This window comes from Zalophus californianus, chromosome 12, assembly GCF_009762305.2.
Source record: "Zalophus californianus isolate mZalCal1 chromosome 12, mZalCal1.pri.v2, whole genome shotgun sequence".
Lineage (NCBI taxonomy): Eukaryota > Metazoa > Chordata > Mammalia > Carnivora > Otariidae > Zalophus > Zalophus californianus.
The window spans coordinates 101,652,464-101,678,181 of NC_045606.1; the positions used below are offsets into that span (position 1 = coordinate 101,652,464).

At 39.1% G+C, this 25,718-nt stretch overlaps 1 protein-coding gene across 8 annotated transcripts in view; it reads left to right on the plus strand.

The window, feature by feature from the left end:
* GALNT11 (polypeptide N-acetylgalactosaminyltransferase 11) overlaps positions 1-21,026 on the plus strand; it is a 54,433-nt gene extending 33,407 nt beyond the window's left edge. For 6 of the 8 annotated variants that reach the window (XM_027574723.2, XM_027574724.2, XM_027574727.2 and 3 more), the window contains 8 exons: positions 1,782-1,907; positions 5,260-5,509; positions 10,456-10,573; positions 12,110-12,262; positions 14,903-15,121; positions 16,372-16,476; positions 18,541-18,678; positions 18,934-20,132. In XM_027574723.2, the coding sequence (XP_027430524.1) occupies positions 1,782-1,907; positions 5,260-5,509; positions 10,456-10,573; positions 12,110-12,262; positions 14,903-15,121; positions 16,372-16,476; positions 18,541-18,678; positions 18,934-19,065 (1,241 nt within the window). In that variant the 3' untranslated portion in view covers positions 19,066-20,132. Of the gene's footprint in view, positions 1-1,781; positions 1,908-5,259; positions 5,510-10,455; positions 10,574-12,109; positions 12,263-14,902; positions 15,122-16,371; positions 16,477-18,540; positions 18,679-18,933; positions 20,133-20,723 lie in introns of those variants that run through there. The other 2 variants (XR_003516607.2, XM_027574720.2) reach the window with 2 other exon arrangements.
* The last annotated feature ends 4,692 nt before the right edge of the window (positions 21,027-25,718 follow it).

Consider the following 25,718-nt stretch of genomic DNA (forward strand, 5'->3'; position numbering starts at 1 on the left):
TACAATTCTGTGTCATTTTATCCTGTGTGTACGTTCCTGTAACCACCATTGTGATCACGATAAAGACTACTCCGCGACCGCAAAAATCTCCCTCGTGCTACCTTCTAATACATCCACCTCCCTGACCCACTCCATCCCTAATCCCTGACAGCCTTAATCTCTGTGATTTTGTTTCTTTCTCTGTGATTTTGTCATTTTAAGAATGGTTGCATAAATGGAATCATACAATATGTGACCTTTCAACATTGGCTTTTTTCTCTTGGTGTAATGCCTTGGGCTTATATTTATCTAATGAGTCTGTTATACTGACTATCCCCAGATAAAAGTGGATTGCATTGTGACAGCTCTTAGATGATCTCTGAATGCCAGTGTTTTATGATTCAGTATATGTATTATACACTTTTAAAAAATTTATTGAAATATAATCGACACACCATTTTATATTTGTTTTAGTTGTACAACATATTGATTCAACGGTTCTGTACATTACTTAGTGGTCACCACAATAAGGATAGTCATCATCTGTCACCATTACAGTGTTATTACAATGTTATTGACTGTATTCCCTCTGCTGTATTTTTTCTTCTCTGCGATTTATTTTGTAACTGGAAATTTGTACTTTATATACCTTTCTTCAGTTCAACATAGACTTCTTAAAAATGGTTTCATGTACACACAGAAGACTCTCTATTTATGCTACTCATTTGGCTCTAAGCTACCTTAAGAGATAGGTTGTATCCTCATTTCATAAAGGAGGAAATATTAAGTAATTTGCTTGAGGTCCCATAGCTGTTAAGTGGTAGAGCTGAAATTAGACCCCTGATCCACACAGTTCTAAGCCTTCTGCTCTTTTCATTACAGCAAGCTGCAGAAGTACATTAATAAATTGTATGCATGATAAATTGTATGCCAGTTATAGATTTTTCATTACTCAGGAGCTTATTAGCAACTCTTATCAACAACGGAATTGGTCTACCAGTTGAATATTTAAAGCAAGGAAATGTATACTGAGCCCAATGGGAACAAAATGCTTAAACCTTGGCAAATACTGAAATAGCACAAGAGAAATTTAGAAAGGTTAATAGAAAACAAAACTTAATTTCAAAAATGAATAATTAAAAAGCCGAGATTGTGAGTCTTCATCAAATAGAAGACTGGCTAAGTACTAAATTGTAGAATTTATGGTGTTGAAATTTTTTTTAATCTGTATTTTTGTTTTTCAGTTTATAGCTATTTTTTAAAGTGAAAACTCATGATAACTTAGAATGGTTTATCTACTAACAATGGAAAGAATTACTTATATGATCTTTGAAGTTATAAAATTTAAAGGTAAATGAGCTAGAATTTTTAAAAAATATTTAGTGCCCTTGGAAGGTACTAAATTAATAAAAGGACATATTTACTGCTGTTATTATATAATTCTTGGTAGGGGCAATAGAAGTTGTTAAAACTGTTCTGAAATGGAGTAACAGTAAATTACTTTGAAACAAAAGACATAACCTCATTTTTTTGGTTTTAAATCTGATTGAATGCAGTCAGCTGAACATTTAGTCACTCAAGGTAAGTATTCTTCTTGGCTAGTGTTTCAACTCTTACCTTCATTTCTTTACTTTTTCTTCCTTACAAGATAAGTTATAATACTTTGTTTTAAATAAAGCAGAAGATTCTGTAATATTTGATAATTTGTTGTTGTAAGCATCAGATACAATCTTAGAGTAGCTATAAAAAAAAGTCTTTGTATATGTCTCCTGTGGTTTTATTATGGGACTCTTTATTTTCAGATGATTTGAAAGGAGAACTAGAGGAATATGTCCAAAAATATCTCCCTGGAAAAATTAAAGTAGTAAGAAACCCAAACCGTGAGGGATTGATTCGAGGAAGGATGATTGGAGCAACCCACGCTACAGGTATAACTTCCTGCTGCTCTTCTCAGTGGGTGTTGGGTAACAAGGGCTTTGTCCTTGGAGTCTTTCCTGATTGCAGAGATCTGTGAAAAGTGATATGAAGCTTGTTCACTTTGGGAAGGGTTTCTTTATAACTCCACCCCAGCTGTCCCAAAACAGACTCCAAGGAGGTGAGCTCTAGAGTCCAAGCTGGTCTGTTTTCATAGTGGCCTTTATTGCGAATTATTGTTCCTCATTAAGGAGAAGAGTAAAACAAAATGTAACTGAACTTTGTAATTTTTTTTTACTTTTAATTTTTTCTTAAAGATTTATTTATTTGAGAGAGTGAGCGAGCATGCAGTGGGAAGGGGCGGAGGGAGAAGGAAGAGAGAATCTGCAGCAGACTCCATACTGAGTACAGAACCTGACACAGGTTTCAGTCCCATGACCCTGAGATCATGACCTGAGCTGAAATCAAGAGTCAGATGGAGCCACGTCAACAGACGGAGCCACCCAGGTGCCCCTGTAATTTTTTTTTAATACAAAATTTAAAATATGTGTACTCAGACTGTTTGAGTTATGCCAATAATTCTCAAGTACAAATACATACCTCTGGTGATAATGCATCATGATTTTTGTTGGATAAATGGACATAATGTTGAAAATTGAGTTACAGGGGCACCTGGCTGGCTCAGTCAGTAGAGTGTGCGACTCTTGATCTCTGGGGTTGTAAGTTCAAGCCCCATGCTGGTGTGGAGATTACTTAAAAAATAAAATCTTTAAAAAATAAAATAAAAATAAAAATTGATTTATAAAACTATAAAGGTACTTTCTTTAAAATTCTCTCTCAACCCTTCTGATTCCGTCAAAGATAAAGCCTCCATTACAAATATATCTTTAAAACATTTCCAGTGTATACTCATCTCCCCTTAGAAAAAGAAAGATCAGGGGGGCGCCTGGGTGGCTCAGTTGGTTAAACGGCCGCCTTTGGCTCCGGGGCATTGGGCTCCCTGCTCAGCAGGGAGTCTGCTCCCTCTCCCTCTGCCCCTAACCCCTCCTTGTGCTTTCTCTTTCTTGCTCTCTCTCAAATAAAATCTTTAAAAAAAAAACAGGTATCAAATTTAGTCTTTTGCAGAAAATGTCTCTGGTCAGTCCTCCGTTACATGACATTGAATCCATTCTTATTTCTTTTTGCGGTTGCCTCTGTAAAGTTAGTGATCCTGATTTTCATTTATGATCTTGATAAAATTTTCCTTTTAAAATTTAAGTTAAATGAATCAGTTTTAAAATATTAGGTGTATAATAGTGCAGGTAGTGTATGGTTATGGCAAAAAAAAACCATGAAGGTAATTTGAGAATTCTAGAACTTGAGTTGGGGGCTTGTAGTGACATCTCCCACCTTCCCTGTCTGCCCCTTGCCTCAAGATAACTGGTCACGAGGGTTTACCGTGGCTGCACTGCTTTGTCTACCACCCTCCTGCACACCTGCTGGCCTACTTGCTGAGTGTAAGCGGGACTTCGTGTTTTAGTCTTTCTTCCCTCCTTTCTCTTAAAGCCACTACAAAGTGAAGTAATTCACAGGCATTCAGTCTGCAGTCATACGTAGAATGAATTCAAGGCCTATGATTTTTTCTTTAGAATTCTAGTAAAATAAGTACCTAATGACTTGGCTGAGTTGAGATAAAGAGAAAATTGTGGGGTATGGCAAGATTATGCCATTCAAAATGTACTGTTACATTATTACTGAAAGTTTGTATTTTTCAGATAACAATAGTTTTTTTCTTTATGGTCTTTTGGTCCTCGTTCAAATGTAGTTTAGGGTTTGTCAGAAGCAACTGAGGGTTGCAGAAGGGGAGGGGGTGGGGGGATGGGGTAACTGGGTGATGGGCTTTAAGGAGGGCATGTGATGTGATGAGCACCGGGTGTGTTATACGCACCTGATGAATCATTGAACACTACATCTGAAATGCTGTATGTTGGCTAGTCAAATTGAAATAAATTTTAAAAAATGAAAAAAGCAAGCCAGTTTTGGGGAAGTCAGCCTCAGGTTCAGCGTAACCAGGTATAATCTTACTTCCTTTAGTTAAATCAAAAAAGTAACATTTTTAGAATTAAGAGAAGCTATGAATACATTCTCTCCCCAAAGGAACCTTGATTGAATTGACTTCACTTCACATTGAATAGTGTACAGGCTGAGCATTTTGCCTTTCTGTATTAAAGGACATCTGGTGAGCTTTCTTGACTGGGGTATTTCTGCTATCATTAGTTGAAGTAGGATGTATCTTATTAAAATAGGTGCTTTTAAGGAATTCATATAAAATCTATATTGATGCATTTCATGGGTAAACCTTTAGAAGAAGAATAATGCCAACTGATGATGAGATTCTGAGTTTCTCGTTTGCTAAGAATCACCATAAAGTTATCAAAGAAATTTGGAATTATCAAAGAAACCTGCACTTCTGCTCACGTTTATCAAAGGAGTTAAAAATGTTGGATAAAATCATTATGATTTTTATTTTACTAGCTAGAAGAAAAGATATCCCATTGGCTCATGAGAGCCACTACAGCCAACCAGGTTGGGGAATTAGGAAGGAAAGGCGGCAAATGGAAGAAGAAATGAGCATGTGACCATTGAGTGGTGACTTCAGAGGACAGGGGAGCCCGTGTCCCTGGCATGGCGGAAGGGGTACATGGTTCTCGCACTCCTGAGAGAACTGCTGTGTTGTGGCGATGGTTGATAATGTGGTCATGTTTCTGAGTCACCAGTGAAACAGTTATGTTCTCTAGCCTCTGTTCACTAAGGCAGGGAAATGTAACCTAAATTTAGAATTTTTTTTTTAGAGAAGGGGGAGGGGCAGAGGGAGAGGGAGAGAGAGAATCAGACTCCCTGCTGCCGAGCGCAGAGCCCAACTCGAGGCTCGATTCCCAACCCCAAGATCGTGACCTGAGGCAAAACCAAGAGTCGGACGCTTAACCGACTGCGCTACCCAGGCACCCCCAGATTTAGAAATATTTTGATTGCGGTAAGTGTGTAAGTGTAATACTGTCTACACACAAGTGGCCACTGTCCCTGCACCGCACCCCATACCCTTCTGTCCAACGAACAGAATTGTTCCTGTGAGACTTTGAATCTTTTCTCTGAGGAGAATCGGAATTTATTTGTACATGTTTCTCAGTCATAGCAGTACATAGCAGGAGTTGAGGCAGAACTCCTGGCTAAAAGTCCTCCTCTCTTCCTGACTGGCAGTAGAGTAGTGGGATAGTTGTTGGGCTGGAGGGGTGGCGGTTGTATTTCATACCATGTGAACGCGGTGTCTGACAGAACTGGCAGCCGTACCTAAATGGAGGGCTGGTCCTCTGTTGTTTGCCTCCTCAGGAGAAGTCCTGGTGTTCCTGGACAGCCACTGTGAAGTAAACGTGATGTGGCTGCAGCCCTTGCTGGCTGCCATCCAGCAGGACCAGCGGACCGTGGTGTGCCCTGTCATCGATATCATCAGTGCAGACACGCTCGCCTACAGCTCGTCCCCTGTCGTGCGGGGAGGTTTCAACTGGGGGCTACACTTCAAGTGGGATCTTGTTCCCCTTTCTGAGCTCGGAGGACCAGCAGGAGCTACTGCACCAATAAAGTGAGGCTTCTCCTCTAGATTTGAAAAATTCCTGTCAGTACTTCTTCAAAAGAGAATCCCTTCTTCGCAGGGAGCAGAAGTGTTGGCTTAATTTGTCCACTAGAAATTCTTGAGTGCTCACTGAATTTTATATGCTGCGCCAACTCCTAAGGAAAGATTTGTGAATTCGGAATTACTCATGTCCTCAAGGATGTATCACTTAGAAGGGCAGACAAATAAGAGCAGTATCTTGGGATAATGGTTGCAGAGGATACAGTGTTTTTTATGCTGATTATCATGGTTTATTGCTTTTGTCATTTACTTACCTTCAGTTCTTTGCTAGTATGAGTGGTGTTGTGAAGAACATTTGCTGTATGAGCCTTTTCTATAATTAAGGATTTTTAGGATGGATTCCTGCTAGTACAGTTACAAGTCACAGTGTAGAAATTATTTTCAGTTCTCATCATACTCTCAATATTACAAATCTGCTTTTATACTATTTATTATTTTTTGTTTTAAATTTCTCATGTGGATTTCAGAGAGGTTTGTCTGTTTCTACTTTTTAACATTCTTGTACCTACAGTTTGTTTTTTTTTTTACTTGTGACAAAATAGCATATATAAAAAGTGCACATAGGTATATATGTATTACACACACAATAAATGCTTATAATATGAACATCTGTGCAGCTACCACCCAGGTGAGGACACAGCACCCAGATGCCCTCTGTACCCCTGATCACAGCCCCTGCCCCTAGAGCTGTCATTACCCTGACCTGGTGATCATTTCCTTGCCTTCCTGGAGTTTTACCATCTCTGTGTGCATCTCTAAACAATATAGTTCAGTTTTGCCTGTTCTTGGACTTGGTATAAAATGAAGCCATTGGACTCATTTTGTCTTGCTGCTTCTACTCAGCATGGCTTTAAAAAATTTATCTCTGTTACAGTGTATGGCTCTACTTTATACAGCAATGAAAGAGGATCATGTTCTATGATATGTTCTTTCTAAACTTACCCAGTTTACTGTTGGAGGGCAGGTTGGGCAGTTTTCACTTGTCTTTTTTTAATGTCACAGATGGCGCTGTTACCAGCACCGTTATTCCCACCTTCTAGTTTAAGAAGAAAACTACCTGGTTGTGGGGCATGCCTCTCTTTACCTTTAGGAGATGATGTTTTCCCAGCACTTCAGGTGGCTCTGCAGTTGGCCTGTGGGGACTTGCCAGCTTTCTTTCATCTGACCCAGACTTGGAGGGGAGACCTCGGCCAGTTCCTGGGGCCTGATGTGCTCTGCTAGCCGAGCGGGGCCATCTTCTGCTCTCTCGGGCTTTGTGCGAGAATCTGTTGCAGCTCCTGCTAAGTTCAGTGTCAAAACCTGACACTCGGAAAAGCAGGGCTGCATCTGGGGACTGTCCGTCTGTGTTTCTGGTCTCCTGTTTGGAGGCAGGCAGTGGTGACTCCATTTTGAACTGCTGGCTGTCCATGGTGTTCTCTGTGACAAGGTAAAGACACACCACACAGGAAGACGGTGCCCCGGCTGCTGCTCGCTCTCCTGCCAGTTCTTGCCTGTTTCACCATCTTCGTGGGCGTTGGTTGTCACCGCTTAATTTTTAATACTTTTAATCACAAACATGTATTCAGTAACAAAATAGTATAGAAGAACTTTGGATGAGGAGTGGCTGACTCCCTCCTTGCTCCCTGTTCTCAGTCCTTCTCCCCAGAGGCTAAATCTTATCACTATTTTTATTTTGGGTCTTCCGTTTATTGCTTTTTTCACTCTAGATGAATAACCTATTCCTCTTTTCAATGTCAAACTGACTTTAGGTCCTTTCTGTGGGCAAAGTGAAGATTTCGTTCCTCTGTGTCACTGTCTTCTCCTCCCTGGCCCAGTGGTGTAGTGTGCATGTTTCTGTTGGTACTGGGAGGTAGCGGCACTCGACGGCTGGGACAGGCACCGTCTGACCCTCCTCCTCGTGTGGCGAGCACATTAGTGCCCCTTCCTTCTGCCGCTTTCCCCCACTTTTCTCCCAGGTCTTCTGTGAGTTCTCTCACTTTTAGGATTTCAGGGTTGCTAACTTCTTAAGTTGGATGTTTAGATTTTTTAATTTTTCATCCTTTTTCCTTTCCTAATATAGTTATTGAAGGTGATAAACTTTCTTCTAACCATGGCTTTAGCTGCATCCCACAAATTACTATTTTTTTGATTTATTTTTTTTAATTTTAAGATTTTATTTATTTGAGAGAGAAAGAGAGAGCATGAGAGGAGGGAGGGTCCGAGGGAGAAGCAGACTCCTTGCTGAGCAGGGAGCCTGATGCGGACTCGATCCCAGGACTCCAGGATCATGACCTGAGCCGAAGGCAGTCGCTTAACCATCTGAGCCACCCAGGCGCCCTTTTGTCATTTATTTTAAAATATTTTCATTGTGATGGTTTTTCTTACCCATAGGTTATTTAGCAGTACATTTATTATTCCCCAGGTGTATGAGGATTTTATAATTATGTATTCCTAGCTTTTCACTGTGATCAAAAAATATTCTGTATGATTTCAATTCTTTGAAAATCGGTGAGATTTGCTTTGTGGCCAAGCACATGAGTAGTTTTTGTAAATGTTCCTTGTGTGCCTGGAAAATTTGTATTTTCTGTGGTTATTAAAAAATGGGATTCTATATCAATTCAGTCAAGTTTATTATATTATTCAGATATTCTATATACTTTTGTTAATTCTTTAAAAAAAGCTATGGAAGCATAGTTGACATATGTAGTGTTATATTAGTTTCGGGTGCACGACCTAGCAGTTCAGTGGTTCTGTGCATTACACAGTGTGCACTGTGATAAGTGTAATTATACTTCTATCAGTTATTAAATATGGTATATTAAAGTTTCTCACTACAATTGTGTATTTGTTTCTCCTTGTAGTTCTTTATCTGTTTTCTTCATATGTTTTGAGGCTGTCTTCTGTCTCCATAGATGTCTGAAAATTTGGAGTTATTAAATTATTAAATCTTATGGTGAATGAAAGCATTCATTCTAGACTTTCAGAAAAGTGAAACTTCTGCATTATAGTGACATTAACACGGGTATTTTAGCTTTGTTGTAATACTTGCATCGTGTAACTTTCCTTTTGTTGTCAGTCTCTCTGGCCTTGTATTTCGATGTGTCCCTTGCAAGGAGCATGTAGTTGCTTTTGTATTATGATTTGTTGCTAAACCAGTGTGAAAAACTTCCTTTTTACTCTAGTTGCTTACATTGAGTATTACTTGTATTTTGTGCTTACGGTTACAGCGGCACCGTGTTCTTTTTTTCCCCTGCCTCTCTTGCTTTCTTTTGGTCTTGAGTTTGCATTTTTTATTATTCTGTTCCCAGCTGCCACCCCATTATTAGATGTTATATGTTCTTAATATTGTTCTTGTAGGGATTACCATAGAGAATACAGCGTACATTCTTGCAACATAATTTGGTACTTCAAACAATGCAGGGATCTGAGAATGTTCATTCTCCAGTTTATCTCCCCTCAGTTTATATTGTTGAAGTGTGTGTGTTTTAACCCTACAAGACATTTTTTATGTGGCCATTATTCATCTAGGTTTACCCACATACATCCCCTTTTATTTTACTCTTTATTCTCTCTGCATCTGCAAACTTCTATATGGGATTATTTTCATTCTGACTAAAGAAGACATTTTAAATGTATTTCCTTTGGCTGGACCTTCTGGTGATTACTTCTCTCTGGCTTTTTGTAAAAATGTCTTCCTTTCACGATTACTTTGAGGTATAATTTTACTTGATACCCATTTCTACGTTGGTGGGTAGATTCTTGGGACTTGGAAGGTAATCGTTCAAGAACCACTGGCACTGTTTGTGGTGAGAAGCCAGCAACACTCCTTTATTTTTGAAGGCAGCCTCTCATTGGCTGCTTGAATTTCTTCTCTTTGTCAGAAGGGTTTTTCAGATATGCATAAATTTGGTTTCTTTTTTGATCATATCTATCTATCTGCCAAATTTTGCATCTTTTATCCTTGCATATATTGAGCAGTTATTTTAAAGTCTCTGCCTGATAACTACATTATTTGAAACCCCTGCACATCTGTTTCTCTTGTAGATTGTTTCTCTTGTTTTTCTTTCATGTGCTTTATCTTCCTGGTTGCCTGGTTATTTATTTGTTTAGTTGCTTACTTTTGTTTGGTGGCAGACACTATCATGAAAAATTATGGAAATACATTCATACCTGAGATGGTGTTTTCTCCCTGCAGAGAAGTTTTGCTTCACTTCTAGCAGGGAGCTTGGGACGCTGAAATCTACCATCACTTTAACTCAGTTTCAGGAAGTGAGACAGCTGGAAGCTGAGCTTGTGTCTCTTTGAGGGCCAGTCTCCTTCAGATTCTCTCATTAACAGTCTCAGTCTTAGCAGTATTGACATTTTGGGCCAGATACTTCTCTGTTGTGGGTGCTGTCTTGTGCATTTTAGAATATGTAGTAGCGTGCTTGGCTTTAGCCCATCAGTTGCCGGTAGAACTCCCTCCACCCCCATTTTGACACCTAAAAATGTTTCCGGACATTAATGAAATGTTTGCTTGGGGACAAAATCATCCTGTTTGAGAGCCACTGGTGTAAGTCAAAGTTTGTCTGGTCTCCCCTTGGTAGGCTCTGGAGTCCAGTTTTTATCTCACTGTTCTGTGAGACTATCAAAAGGAATTCATATCTCTATTTCTAAGAACAGTGTTATAATTTAAAAAGTACTTTTGATGCTTAGAAAAGTAGCCTTCGTTTGCCAGATATCTAGTATATCATTGGCAATCTAGAAAATTCAGTTATGTGGCCCAGCTCATTCCCTGATGTTAGATAAAATGTTTCATAATAGTTAATCTGGTTTTCATTAGTGATGTTACAAAGGTGCACTGAATTTTTTTTTAAAATAAAGATGGTAGATAATTGGCTGTGTAGAATTGGTACAGTAATTATTTCCTTTTCTAGGTCACCTACAATGGCTGGAGGATTGTTTGCCATGAACAGACACTATTTCAATGAACTTGGACAGTATGACAGTGGCATGGATATCTGGGGAGGAGAAAATTTAGAAATATCATTTCGGGTAATTTTTTCATCTTTAACTCTGTGTAGTAGAATATAATTTTCATCTACAATCTCATATTTTCTGTCAGTTCTCTTTGATTATCTTTGTTAACAAATTGTCCTTAATGAATGCTACTTTATCATAATCTGTGATGTGGATAATATCCATTCAAAGTGTGGAAAGTATTTAAGCAGCTTTATTTTATAAGAATTTAAAAAGGAAGGTTGTAATGAATGGTTGGGTATAATTTCAGCTGTCTAAACGTGTATTTATTTTTTTAAGATTTTTTTTTTTTTTTTTTTTTTTTGGCAGACAGTGAGAGAGGGAACACAAGCAGGGGGAGTGGGAGAGGGAAAAGCAGGGAGCCCAATGCGGGGCTCGATCCCAGGACCCTGGGATCATGACCTGAGCCGAAGGCAGATGCTTAACGACTGAGCCACCCAGGCGCCCCTAAGCATGCATTTAATCTAGTTTTGTTCTTTGTCAGTTTATTAATCTTATTTGTTAACCCTAGACACATATATTTAGGGTGATCGGATTTCCCTGATTGCTCAAGACCATCCTGGTTCACACCTGTTCTCCCAGGAAAATTATTAATAGTTCCCCATCCCACTTTCAGGAGTAGCTAGCAGAATCCTTTACATATACAAGTCCGTCCAACCTGAGGAAGGAATTAATCTTTCGTAATTGGGTCTCCTCTCCAGCTGCAAAAGTTGGAAAGATGGTGGTATAGGTGGGGTCTGGGACTCCGGGAACTGGGGGTTGGAGGACAGTTTTTGCCAAGGGCAGAGCGAGGGCCAGGGAAAGAACACGGACCTCTGCATACTAGCAGATGTCCTCACTCTCCACTTCCCAGCTCCTGGGCTGCACAGCAGAACCCCCACAATACCACAGTATGTTGTGCATGTGTCATTTTGTATTTTTGCAGTGTATTGACCACAGTGTTTTTAAAAGGTAGTTTTTCCTACATAATCTTCAGAATTTTAAAGTTGAAAGAAATAATAGATATCGTTAGTTCAGTCTTATTTTGGACATAAGGTAATGGTGTCCCACAAAAACTAAAATAACCATATAAAGTAACCCAGATGGCCAAGGGCAAAATTTAGATGAGAACTAAGATCTTTTGAATCTTAATAGAATTATTCAGTATATTTCATTATTCCTGTATATGTACATGTTATAAGAAAGTACCAGGAAATAATGAGATTAGATAATAATAAATGAGATTAGAAGACGAGCCAGTAAGCATTCTTTGTCCTTAAGTCCTGAGGATCAAGTTCCTTGATCTGTTAAAACAGCAAAGTACGTGGTAAGTGCGATTTTAGACACAGAGTAGTAAAAGAATATTACACTTTTTTAGAATTTTGTTTCTTTTTAATCATAAAGACAATTTTTTTAATGTACCCTTTGACTTTCTTGTTTTTGATAGTTATATAAAACATCTTGCAAAGTCGCATAAGCACCTATTTAATAAAGATTAATTTCAAGAAAACACATATATTGATTTCATCACAGTGCGAGGCAACTATTAATACATATTTTGCTCCTGACCAGATTTGGATGTGTGGAGGTAAACTCTTCATCATCCCTTGCTCTAGAGTCGGACACATTTTCCGAAAAAGGCGACCGTATGGTTCTCCTGAAGGCCAGGACACCATGACCCACAACTCCCTGAGGCTGGCACATGTTTGGTTGGATGAATATAAGGTGAGAGTCAGTTACTGTGGTGGAAGGGGCCGCTAGGCTGTTGCTTCTTCGCAGACGGCTCTGCTTACCTGTCTTTTCACTCCGGCATGTGTCTGTGGGACGGCCATCCCTTTCTACATTTCTTTTTCCTCTCATTTTTTGTTGTGACCCTTTTAATTTTCCAAGTGACCACTCTATAAAAGGAAATACAGCTATCATCAGAAGAAATTCTCTTTTCAGTGTCTTTGTTCCCCTGACTCCCACAGAACGTGGCTCCTTTCCTTTGCTCCTTGGGCTTCGCTGTGTCCCAGTCTCACCACTTGCCCTGTTCAGTCTGCACGTGTGGTGGTCCTTCCCACTTTCTCTTCTGCTGTGATACTTCTGTTGTAACATCTTTATTGAGGTATAATTCACAAGTCATTTTATCACCCCAAAAAGAAACTGCATATCCTTTTAACCATCACCCCCTAATCTCCTGCAGCCCTAGACAACTACCAGTCTACCTCCTGACTCTCTAGATTTGCCTGTTCTGGACATTTCCTACAAACGGAATCCTACAATACATGGTCTTTTGTGACCACCTTAGTAAGCGTGATGTTTTCAGGCTCATCCATATTGTACCATGTAGTGTTACTTCATTCTTTTTTATTGCCAAATAATATTCCATTGTGTGAATACACATTGTGTCCATTCATGAGTTATGAGAAATGCTGCTGTGAACATTTGTGCACAATTTTTTTAAACGAGCGTTTGAATATCTACTATACACCAGGCTCTGTGTTGGGATTTGGGAGAGTCAGAGATGACTGAGGGAATGCAGTGACTTCACACGGTGCAGTACTGAGCATGGAGGTGTGTGCTGTGTACTGTGGGGAGAACATCACTGCTTGGGGGCTTTGGTCATGCTCCTGGCACACTGCAGATCTCCTCCCTTCTCCCTCTTCTAGACTCCCGAGTTCGTTCTCCGTGTTCCTCAGCTTTGAGTCACACTATCTCCCAGTAGCTCTCAGAAAGTGGTTCACAGGCCCATGTAAATCCTGGCCACCCTTTCAGGAGGTTTGCCAGGGCATAGCTGTTTTCATAGCCGGATAATACAGTATTTGCCATTTTCTCCATGTTGACTTTGCACTGATGCTGCAAAAGCAGCTGAGTAGTAGAAATAATTGTGTTAAATCTTGATGTGCCCCGAGTGCCTTGAGGCACGCTAAGTGCGCAGAAAGCACCTTTTGCTGTAGACCGAAATACAGTGCCCGTTTCAGGGGAAGATGTGTGCAGTTGTGTGAGTTGTGAGCTGAACTAGTCACTTTTCTCCATGGAACACTTTTTATGTAAAAGAATGGCTCACAAACCATGGTTATTTATATTTGGATATTTGGCAGACATTCTCAAAAATGAACTAATAACTTAGCCTCTCACTTCAACTGTGATAGCATTTGTTGTAAGCAGAAAACTTGTATCCATCCCTGTGAGCCTGATGGCTTCCAGTACTTAAATGCTTATTTGATGAGAGTAGGAATATTTATGAATATAACTTTTTATATTATATAATGACATTTGTCAGTATTTGGAACTTCACAACCCAGGGAGCAGTGTTTTCCAAATGACTAATGCATGATGGTATACAAATCTTGGATGGGTGAAAAATCCATTCAAAGAGCAGGATAGAGCAGTAGATTTTAATGCAACGGTACAAAAAGCTCAGTGATATAAAGGTTAGTTACATTGTGGAATATGAGAAGTTAGAGTTTTGGTAAAATCCCAAAAAAAGAGGGGCGCTTGGGTGGCTCAGTCGTTTAAGCATCTGCCTTCAGCTCAGGTCATGATTCCAGGGTCCTGGGATCCAGCCCCGCATTGGGCTCCCTGCTCAGCGTGGAGTCTGCTTCGCCCTCTGCCTGCCGCTCCCCCTGCTCGTGCTCTCTCTGTCAAATAAATAATAAAATCTTAGAGGAATATATCAAAAAAGAATAGCTGTAATTCTCAAACTGCTACTAAAATATTCCTTCCAAAAAAAATTCCATTTTAAACTATATATTTTCATACACTCATATTTTTAAAAATATATTTAACCAGACAACATGACAGTAACAGGTTGAATGCAGAAATGAAAATTCAGCTGACTTCTTCTTAGCCAGACTCTGCACGTGTAAAGCTATAAAACTGTGAAGCAGTGTCACTATTCTCACTACATTTTTTGTTGTTGTTCAAAGCACGTTTATGTTGATAGGTAATGAGTTATTTTTAACGAATTAACAAATGTTTTAACTTTTCATATGGTAAATACCAGTAGATACAACTCACACAAACAGAAGCTCCTTGGAGTCTTTGTCTTTTAAGATTCCAGAGTCCTGACGGAGTCCGAGAACTGCCAGCCTCACGCGTCACCTGCCTCATCGAGTCTCAGATCATGTTTTACATGTTTGCCATTTCTGAAATTGGGGTGTATCTTAGAATTTAAGATGTCTTACTGTCAGTGATGGACCTAACTGTGTGAAAACTTTATGTTGACATTTTTTGGCAAAATCAAAACACTGTCATGAAAAATATTTTTGCTGATAATCCTTTTTTTTTTTTCAGTTCTTTAAATGTCAGGTATAATTGGTAATACCCATTTTAAACAAAAAAGCTATTCTCTTATTTTTCATTTCTCTTTTTAAAATTCAGGAGCAGTATTTTTCCTTAAGACCTGATCTGAGGACCAAAAGCTATGGAAATATCAGTGAGCGTGTTGAATTGAGGAAGAAGTTGGGTTGTAAATCATTTAAATGGTATCTGGATAATATTTACCCGGAGATGCAGATATCTGGGCCCAACGCCAAACCCCAGCAACCCATTTTTATCAATAGAGGGCCAAAACGCCCCAAAGTCCTTCAGCGTGGAAGGGTAAGGAAGTAATATCATCAGAGTGTTTGGTTAAAAGTTGTATGATACAATAAATGACAGTTTAGACTGCAAGTACCCTTTCAGTGATAGACTTTAGCTTGCTTCCGTTGTATTCTTTTGGTGGGACCTTCCTCCACTCAGGACCTTAGAAATGTTAATATCTTCACTGTTAATATTAACGTCCTTCACCTGCAGCTGTAGAGAGTGCATGACTGCTGTAAGTTTGTGCTCGCTTCCAAGAAGATGGACATAAACGTGAGCAGACCATTAAAGGCACTGTGAGTTTAAAACTCGTTTGGCAGAGACCAGTCCCAAAAGGAAAACAAAAGGAGAAATGGGGCCGCTCTCTGCTGTTGGGCCGAAGCTCTGGAACCGACTCCAGACAGCGGGTGAAAGATGGCGTCATGGCCTTCCGGCTCCAGCCGCTGGGCCGAGCGCTCATATTTCTGTAGATGCTCCCTTTTGTTTCTGAAGGAGTTTCTTCACAGTTCTGTATCATGTTTAAATTTTAGGGGTCTAGTCATAAAGTCATACCTTTTTCCTGAATCATTTCTTAGAATTTGCTTTCTGAAAGTGTACTCTGATTGTTGCCCAGTTTTCTTTTGTGTTAAGAAGTTGCTCCTTAGTATCGTTCATGGCGCCATCTGTCCCTCCATGATTGCTCACTAGAGCTTTCCCCTTCCTCTTACGAAATTGAAAACAAAGTCAAGGTGTTCTCTTTTTAAGGAAAAATGCGTATCAGGGTTTGTCCATATAGTGGAAATTCTTTCCATTATTCTTGCCTCGTACATCTAAGCCCCTCTAACACTCACAGTAATCCTTTACCCAAACTACAGACACTCTGTTGCTTTTCTGTGTCACCTTTGCAGTTCTTGTTCTGTGTTTATCTCAGTTTAGCATGTACATTACATTCGGTTATGTACTGTCTGGTTTGTACCTTTTATTATTTCCTCTTTTTCATTTTAAGGTTCTTTAGGGCAGAGATGCTTTAACTTCCTTTCTCCCCTATAGTAGAATTAGTAAACCTATGTCTTTAGGCAGAATTTCTACCTGAGACTGCTTGCATGTATTGTTAAAATTGCCTATAACCTTGAAGTCTCTTGTGATACCCTTATGTACTGAAGCTAGAATTTAGGAATTTAAAAAATGCTTATACTTTTATGACCCTTGAAATTCATAACTTTGGGGCTGTATTTTCACATCTAGCATTCTAAGGTGTCTTCTGACAAGTGCAATCTCTCCTTTTACAGCTCTATCACCTCCAGACCAACAAGTGTCTGGTGGCCCAGGGCCGCCCAAGTCAAAAAGGAGGCCTGGTGGTGCTTAAAGCATGTGACTACAGTGACCCAAGTCAGGTGAGTCAAGTCTCTGGCTCAACCAGTCCTTGGAAAGTGTCCTTCAGTAAAGGGAACTTGCTGGCGGTCCCTGAGGAGGGGACTGGAGGGGACCCTGAAGATTTTAATCTGACTTTCCTTAGATGATCTGGTTTAAGTTGGGAATGACTTTAGAGATCATGCAATACAACTATTTTTGTCTCCTTTGTATATTTTTCCTCCCTTTGCTATTTGTTAGAAGTACATGGAAAGCCTGAAAGCTCCGTGAAGGTTAGAAGTGGCAGAGGAAGTTCCCTGTCCTTCTGGGCAAGCACATTAGCTCTGCGAGAGATGAATTAATATCTTCTGTAGAGTTTTCTCTGAAACCATATTGCTCTGAGTTTTAGTAGTCCCATCAGAAGAAACCACAACAAAATATCAGTTCATTTCATTCACAGAATCCTTTCAGTGGTGTTAAAGTAGACCTAAAAATAAGCAAAAAACTTACGTGAGTTTGGAACTGTAACTTCAAACTGACTCGTATCTGATAATGGCAGTCTAGTCCCCTAGTTGTAGAACCTCACGCCTCTGCGGTGCTGAACACATGTCACAGGAAGGTGATTTTCATTCCTACTTGAGTGCTGGGGATGGTGTCACTCAAGATTAAAAAGGATAGGCGCCTGGGTGGCTCAGTCATTAAGCGTCTGCCTTCGGCTCAGGTCATGATCTCAGGGTCCTGGGATCGAGCCCTGCATCGGGCTCCCTGCTCCGCGGGAAGCCTGCTTCTCCCTCTCCCACTCCCCCTGCTTGTGTTCCTTCTCTTGCTGTGTCTCTGTCAAATAAATAAATAAAATCTTTAAAAAAAAAAAAAAGATTAAAAAGGATAGATCGCGTGTGTCCTCTGAAATTTCATAGAAGACCTTTTATTTCTAGGGGGTTTGCAAAGGATGGAAGATGTTGTCCACACCGGAAACTAGGATCTAAAAGGGGTTTTGTGCTGTGTCTGGGTCTGAGAGGTATCAGCGTTGTGGACCCTCTTAGCGATGCTTTGATGGTTTTAGTGATGTGGGATGAGATAGCTGAGATTTGTCCCAGAAAATGGAAGGAATTTGAGGAGATGGAATTATACTCCTGTTTGTTGGGATCATATAGATTGGTACTAATACTGTAACCACCAGCCACCTGGAGCTCTTTACATTTAATTACAATGAAATCAATTAACTATTTTCCTCAGTCATACTAGCCACATGTGGCTCCCATGTTGGACAACATAGGTTGTAAAACAGCATTGTTGCGGAAAGTTCTGTTTATAGAACTCTTCGTGTTAACGAAGGCGGCACACATACATTTTGGGCCTGGGGGTAGAAATACTAATGAGTGAAATAATTCGGAGACAGAAGTGTATTCCTTGTGGATTTAGTGAGGGTGCAGTTTGGAAAATAAGTTATTCCTCACACACATTTTAGGCCTTTGTTCCTGAAAATAATCTGAGAGACCATAGAGAAGACTATCCTCAAAGATCTGCACATCTAAAGAAAACCCTCCTTCCGGGCCCTCCAATGAAATCATCATCTCAGCCCAAATGGTGTTGTAATCTCAGATTAGAGTAGAACTCTCCCCAGGATGATGTGACATAGCAGCCCCCCCCCCACCATAGCACTGCCCAGCAGGGGAGGAACATCTGAGAGTAAGCGCCTGTGTGCTTCTGTCCGCAGGCCCGGGGGGCACCTCTGGGGCTGTGCCATCCAGGGATGGGCCCCGGGGATGGAGAGTGCTGTGTGATTGTGAAGTCCTAGAATTGGAAAATGTCTACAGTCATGTGCTCGGTTAATTCAGTCAGTTGGGTTAAAGTCAGTGAACAAAAGTTAACACTGATTCGGTTTCTTCCTGGGATTACACTTCATTTTCCTGTGTTTGGTTCCTTCCATTTTCAGATAACTGCACTGATGCTGCCTGCATGTGACTCAGGTTTGTTGGTCTTTTCCTGTTCTGAGGCCACCTAGAATAACCCCATTCTTCTTCCACAGATACGTGACCTGGGGTGCAGTCTGAATTCCAAAATCTAAAGTGGACCTTGGAGTTTTGATCTTTGATTTTCTTCCTTAGATTTGGATTTATAATGAAGAACACGAGTTGGTGTTAAATAACCTCCTTTGCCTGGATATGTCAGAAACTCGCTCGTCGGACCCACCACGACTCATGAAGTGCCACGGGTCAGGAGGATCCCAGCAGTGGACCTTCGGGGTGAGGAGCTTGCTAGTGAGGATGGGAGTGTGTGAGGAGGCAGGCAGGGCTAAGGGTGGGGCATGGCAGACGCACTCCTAGTTTACCTTGTAGAAAGTAGTTCTGAGTTTATAGTATCCCTTAGGTAAGTAAAGCATCTGAGATATTCCACACCTCTTCTGGATTTCTGTATCCTCTCTACCACATTCTGGCAGCAAGGTTTTTAAGTTAAAGCAATTAACTGGTGGTATATTTTTCTTGCTACGTTTTTTCCAGAAGAGTAATCGGCTGTACCAGGTGTCAGTTGGACAGTGCCTGAGAGTGGTCGATCCACTGAGTCACAAAGGCTATGTTGCGATGGCAATCTGTGATGGCTCTTCCTCACAACAGTGGCATCTGGAAGGTTAAAGTGGACGCTGTGGCTGGCATGGTAACTCATCAGTGTTTGCCGCCTCTGTAAGGTGTGAGGCTTGAGAAGTTGCTGGTACAAGAAAATCCCTGTCTGATTTCCTGATTAAGTAGAACCATTTTTGAGAGGATGAGACAGCAGATATACTAGAGACTGGAACACAGAGTGATCATCAGAGAGTGAGGGAATCCGTTCTACCAAGACATTAACATCATTTCTGAGCTGCTAAGGAATTTCTTGCTTATGGTGAGAAACTAGAATACAATTTTAACTCTATAAAGGGTCAGGTTTGCACAGAAGGACAAACCCAGGAAATTGACATTTCTGTTCAAACTTATTTATGCTTTTTAATCCTTTTAATAATGGAATGGCATTTGTCTGATCAGGAACTTGTCATGATTTCCTTTTTTAGGAGGACTGCATAGGAAACAATTTTTTTTTACTTCTATTATCATGTCCTAAATAATTTTAAACAAACTGAATCCACATTACTTTTAACTTCAGAAGGCCTCATTTATAAGATTATATATTTAAGAGGCAGTTAACTATTATAAATTATTTTGATGAATTATGGTACTATGGACATTTAAAATAAAGGGTCCTTTTGATGACTTACGTGGGACTTTTGGTCTGCTCCTGTTTTGGGGTTTCTGATCTGTGTTGCGCTGTGTATATCATATAGTGAGCAGGATACCTGCGTTCAGCTAATGAGCCAATAAGCTAGGTCACAGCACCATTCCTTAGCTTGAATTTTGTGAATTTGATGCTGACAGTCTGTGAATTTGGATAGTTTCTACTAAAGCTGCCTATGAATCATCCAGGTAGAATAGGCATTTGGTATAGAGGTCAGGATCCCAGAACATAGATGTCAGAAATACAAATTTAGATTACTCAGTTTCACTGCTGGTAATTGGTCTGTTCAAATTTTCTATTCCTGCTTCAGTTTTGGTATGTTATATGTTTCTAAGAATTTATCCATTTCTTCTAAGATGTCAAATGTATTGGCATATCATATAGGTTTTCATAATCTGTTACAGTTGTATTTCTGTGGTATTGGTTATTTCTCCTCTCTCATTAGTGACTTTGTTAATTTGGGTCCTTTTTTTTTTTTTAATGAGTGTGACTAGAGAATGATAATTTTATTCATCTTTCCAAAGAACCAGTTCCTGGTTTCACTGAGCTGTTCTCTTGTTTGTTTGTTTGTTTGTTTTTTAGTTTCCACATCCTTTATTTCTGCTCTGATCTTTATTATATTTCCTTCCTTTTGCTGGATTTGGGTTTTGTTTGTTCTTTTTCTGTTTCCTTTAGGTGTAAGGTTAGGTGGTTTATTTGAGATTTTTCTTGCCTCTTGAGGTAGGCCTGTATTACTATATACTTCCCTCTGAGAAGCACTTTTGCTGCATCCCCAAAATTTTGGACTGTTGTATTTTCATATTCATTTGCTTCCATGTAATTTCTTCTTTGATTTCTTGGTTGACCCATTCATTTCTTTAGTAGCATGTTATTTAGCCTTCATGTATTTGAATTAACCTCCATGAAATTGAATCTGTAATCAAAAAAACTCCCAAAAAGCAAAAGTCCAAGATGAGACAGCTTCACAGGCAAATTCTACCAAATATTTAAAGAATTAATACCTATTCTCAAACTTTTATTCCAGAAAATAGAAGAGGAAGGAAAACTACCAAATTCATTCTATGAGGCCAGTGTCACTGTGATAACAAAACCAGATAAAGACACCACAGAAAGAGAACTACAAGCCAATATCTCTGATAAATATAGATGCAAAAATTCCTCAACAAAATATTAGCAAACCAAACCCAACAATACACTGAAAAATCATACACCAGGATCAAGTGGGATTTATTCCTGGGATGCAAGGCGTTCAGTATTTACAAAACAACATGATACATCACATCAGTAAGAGAAAGGATAAAAATCATACGATCATTTCAATAGATGCAGAAAACAGCATTTGACAAAGTACAGCATCCATTCATGATATAAACCCTCAACAGAGTAGGTCTAGAGGGAACATACCGTAACATAATAAAGACCTTATATGAAAAATCCAGAGCTAACATCATATTCAGAGGTGAAAAACAGAGCTTTTCCCCTAAGGTCAGAAACAAGACAAGGATGTCAACTCTCACCACTTTTATTCAACATTATTCAACTGGAAGTCCTAGCCACAGCAGTTAGGCAACAAAGAAATAAAAGGCATCCAAATTGGTGAGGAAAAGCAAAACTCTGTTTGCAGATGACATGATACTATCTATATACAGGACACCCAAAAGACCACCAAAAAACCACTAGAACTGATAAATGAATTCAGTAAAGTCACAGGATACAAAGTCAATGTATAGAAACCTGTTGCATTCCTATACACTAATAATGAAGCAGCAAAAGTGAAATTAAAATCCCATTTATAATTGCAGCCAAAACAATATTTAGTAACACACTTAACCAAAGAGGTGAAAGACCCGTACTCTGAAAATTATAAAATATTGATGAAAGAAATTCAAGATGACCCAAAGAAGTGGAAAGACATCCCATATTTATGGATTGGAAGAACAAATATTGTTAAAATGTCTGTACTACCTAAAGCAATCTACAGATTTAATGCAATCCCTATCAAAATAACAAAAGCATTTTTCACAAAACTAGAACAGTCCTAAAATTTGTATGGAACTCTACAAGACCCCAAATAGCCAAAGTAGTCTTGAAAAAGAAAAAACTGGAGGTATCACAATTCCAGATTTCAAGTTCTATTACAAAGTGGTAGTAATTAAAACAATATGATACTGACATAAAAATAGATCAATGGAATAGAATAGAAAATGCAGAGGTAAACCTACAATTAATCTTCAACAAAGAAGGAATAAAGAAATAAATACAACAATGGAAAAAGTCTCTTCAACAAATGTGGTTGGGAAAACTGGTCAGCTACAGGCAAAAGAATGAAACTAGACCAGTTTCTTTCACAATAAAACAAAAATAAAGTCATAGTGGATTAAAGACCTAAATGTGAGACCTAAAACCATAAAAATCCTTGGAAGAAAGCACAGGCAGTAATTTCCCTGACATTGGTTATAGTAACATTTTTGTAGGTACAGTCTCCTCAGGCAAGGGAATTAAAAGTAAAAGTAAATTATTGGGAGTACATCAGAAGGTTTCTACACAGTGAAAGAAATAATAAAACTAAAAAGCAACTTACTGATGGGAGAAGATATTTGCAAATGACATATCTGATAAAGGGTTAGTATCCAAAATATATAAAAAACACAACTCAACATCCAAAAAACAATCCAATTAAAAATGGGTAGAAGACTCAGACATTCTTCCAAAGAAGACATCTAGATGGCCAACAGACACATTAAAAGATGCTCAACATCACTCATCATCAAGGAAATGCAAATCAAAACTGCAGTGAGATATCACTTCACACCTGTCAGAATAGCTAATACCCAAAACACAAGAAACAGCAAATGTTGGTGAAGATATGCTCTTGAACTGTTGGTTGGAATGCAAACTGGTGCAGCAACTGTGAAAAATTGTGTGGAGGTTCCTCAGAAAATTAAAAATAAAACTACCCTCTGATCCAGTAATTGCACTGACAAAAAATAATATAAAAACACTAATTCAAAGGGATACATGGACCCCTATGTTTATTGCATCATTATTTACAATTGCCAAACCATGGAAGCAGCCCGTGTCCACCAATAGGTGAATAAAGATGTGTGTATGTATATACCAAAATTTATATGTACACGCACACACACAATGAAATATTATTCATAAAAAAGAAAATCTTGCCATTTGCAACAGCATATAGAGCCAGAGAATATAATGCTAAGTGAAATGTCAAATACCATATGATCTTAATAACTCATGTTGAATTTAAAAACAAATGAGCAAAGGCAAAAAAAGGACAAACCAAGAAGCAGACTTTTTTTTTTTTAAGATTTTTTAAATTTAATTATTTGACAGAGTGAGAGAGCACAAGCAGGGGGAACCGTAGAGGGAGAGGGAGAAGCAGGCTCCCCGCCAAGCAGGCAGCCCGATGTGGGGCTCGATCCCAGGACCCTGAGATCATGACCCAAGCCGAAGGCAGGCGCCCCAAGAAGCAGACTCTTAATACAGACAACAAACTGGTGGTTACCAGAGGGAAGGTGGGTGGGGGGATGGCTGAAATAGGTGATGATGACAAGGATTAAAGAGTACATTTACCATAACGAAAAAAGGAAATAGAAATTTAGGAATCATCTTTTCGTACTGCAGATGTCCAAATATAGTGGGAGGTTTTTTCCACCAAAATTGCCTCTCAGAGGAGACGCAGTCTATATAGAGTCCTTTTCAGTTATTTTATCTCAAACCACAAAGCACCATATTAGAAACATGTTGGAGAATAATATATTCTATATATTTTTTGTCATTCAACTTCAAAGACCAGATGGTACATACAGAAAGCAGCAAGGTGGCATTTAAAGATTTTATTTATTTGAGACTGCACAAGCAGTGGGGCAGTGGGGGCAGAGGTAGAGGGAGAAGCAGACTCTCTGCTGAGCCTGATGTGGGGCTCAATCCCAGGATTCTGGGATCATGACCTGAGCTGAAGGCAGATGCTTAACCAACTGAGCCACCCAGGTGCCCCAAGAAACGCCCTTTAAATATGAAGGCATAAATACGGTAAAATATATGCACGTGGGACACTAATTGAAAGACATCTGAGGTAGCTGTATTAATATTACACAAAGAAGATTTCAAAGCAAAGAACATTACTAGAGATGGAAAGGGTTGTTTCCTAGTGATAAAGGAGTCCATTAATTAAGAGGAAATAGTCCCAACGTTAATGCTAATACCTAATAGAACTTCAAAGTACTTGCCACAAAAATCGATTGAACTGCCAGTAAAGACATAATCTACAACTATAGTAAGATTCCAACACACCTCTCAATAATTGAAATAAGTAGACAGAAAAAAAATTAGGATATAGAAGACTTTACTGTCTACCAATTTGACACAACAGTTATGGAACATTCTACCTAACACCAGACAGAATATGCCGCCTTTTCAATTAAACATGAGACATCTACCAAGATAGGTCATGTCCTGGGATATTAAGTCTCAGTAAATTTATACAAATCCAACTTGTGCAAATTATATTAGAAACCAACAATAATATAAGTAACATACCTGGAAAATCTTCAAATATTTGAAAATCTACCAGTAACACACTTCCCAATATCCTGTGGGTCAAAGAAGTTACAAAGCTGTTTTGAACTAACGGAAAATGAAAATACAACCTACCAAAGACTGAAGGATGCAGCTAATGCAGTACTTGAAAATTTTATAGGACAAGCACCTATATAAGGAAAGGATAAAAGCATAAAATCAATGACTTAAGCTTCCACCTTAAGAAAATAGAAAAAGAGCTAAAGTTAGAGCAAAGAAACAGAAGAAATATTAAATGTCAGAACACAAATGAAATAGAAAATAACAATAATGGAAAAAAATTAAAGCCGGATTAAGAACATCATTGAAATGAAACAAATGGAAAGATACTCCATGCTTGTGGATTAGAAGAATATTATTAAACCATCCATACTACTCAAAGCAATCTGTAGGTTCAGTGCAATCCTTATCAAAATACCAGTAGCACTTTTTACAGAACTAGAATATCAAAATTTATATGGAACCAGAAAGACCCTAAAAAGCTAAGGATTTTTGAGAACAACACTGAAGGTATCACAATCCCAGATTTCAAGACGCATTACAAAGCTGTAATAATCAAAACAGTGTGGTTATGGCACAAAAATAAACATACAGATCAATGGAACAATAAAAGCCCATAAATAAACCCGTATTTATGTGGCCAATTAATCTACAACAAAGACAAGAATATACAGTGCAGAGAAGATGGTACGTTCAGATAAATCCTACTGGGAAAACTGGATAGCTACATACCAAAGAATGAAACACTTCCACCATACACAAAAATCAACTCAAAATGGATTAAAGACCTGTGAGCCCTAAAGCCATAAAACTAGAAGAGAACACACCAGTAATCTCTTAGACATCAACTGTAGCAACATATTTACTGATGTCTCATGAGGAAAGGGAAGCCAAAGCAAACAATTGGGACTACACCAAAATAAAAAACTCCTTCACAGCAAAGGAAACCAACAAAACAAACCTACTGCATGGTAGAAGATATTTGCAAATGATACATCCAACAGGGAGTTAATATCCAAAATATGCCCATATAACAAAAATGACATTGAAAAATATACAGCTGAACACACACAAAATAATCTGATTAAAAATGGGCAGAGAGGGGCACCTGGCTGGCTCAGTTGGAAGAGCATGCTACCCTTGATCTTGGGGTCATGAGTTTGAGCCCCACATTGGGTGTAGAGATTACCAAAACGGGGCGGGGGGGGGGGGGGTGCAGAAGACCTGAACTGACATTTTTCCAAAAACATACAGATGACAGACACATGGAAAAGATGCTCAACATCACTCATCATGAGGGACATACAAATCAAAACAACACCTCACACCTGTCCATGGCAAGAATCAAACAAGAATTAAGTGTTGGGTGCCTGGGTGGCTCAGTCGGTTGGGCTACTGCCTTCGGCTCAGGTCATGATCC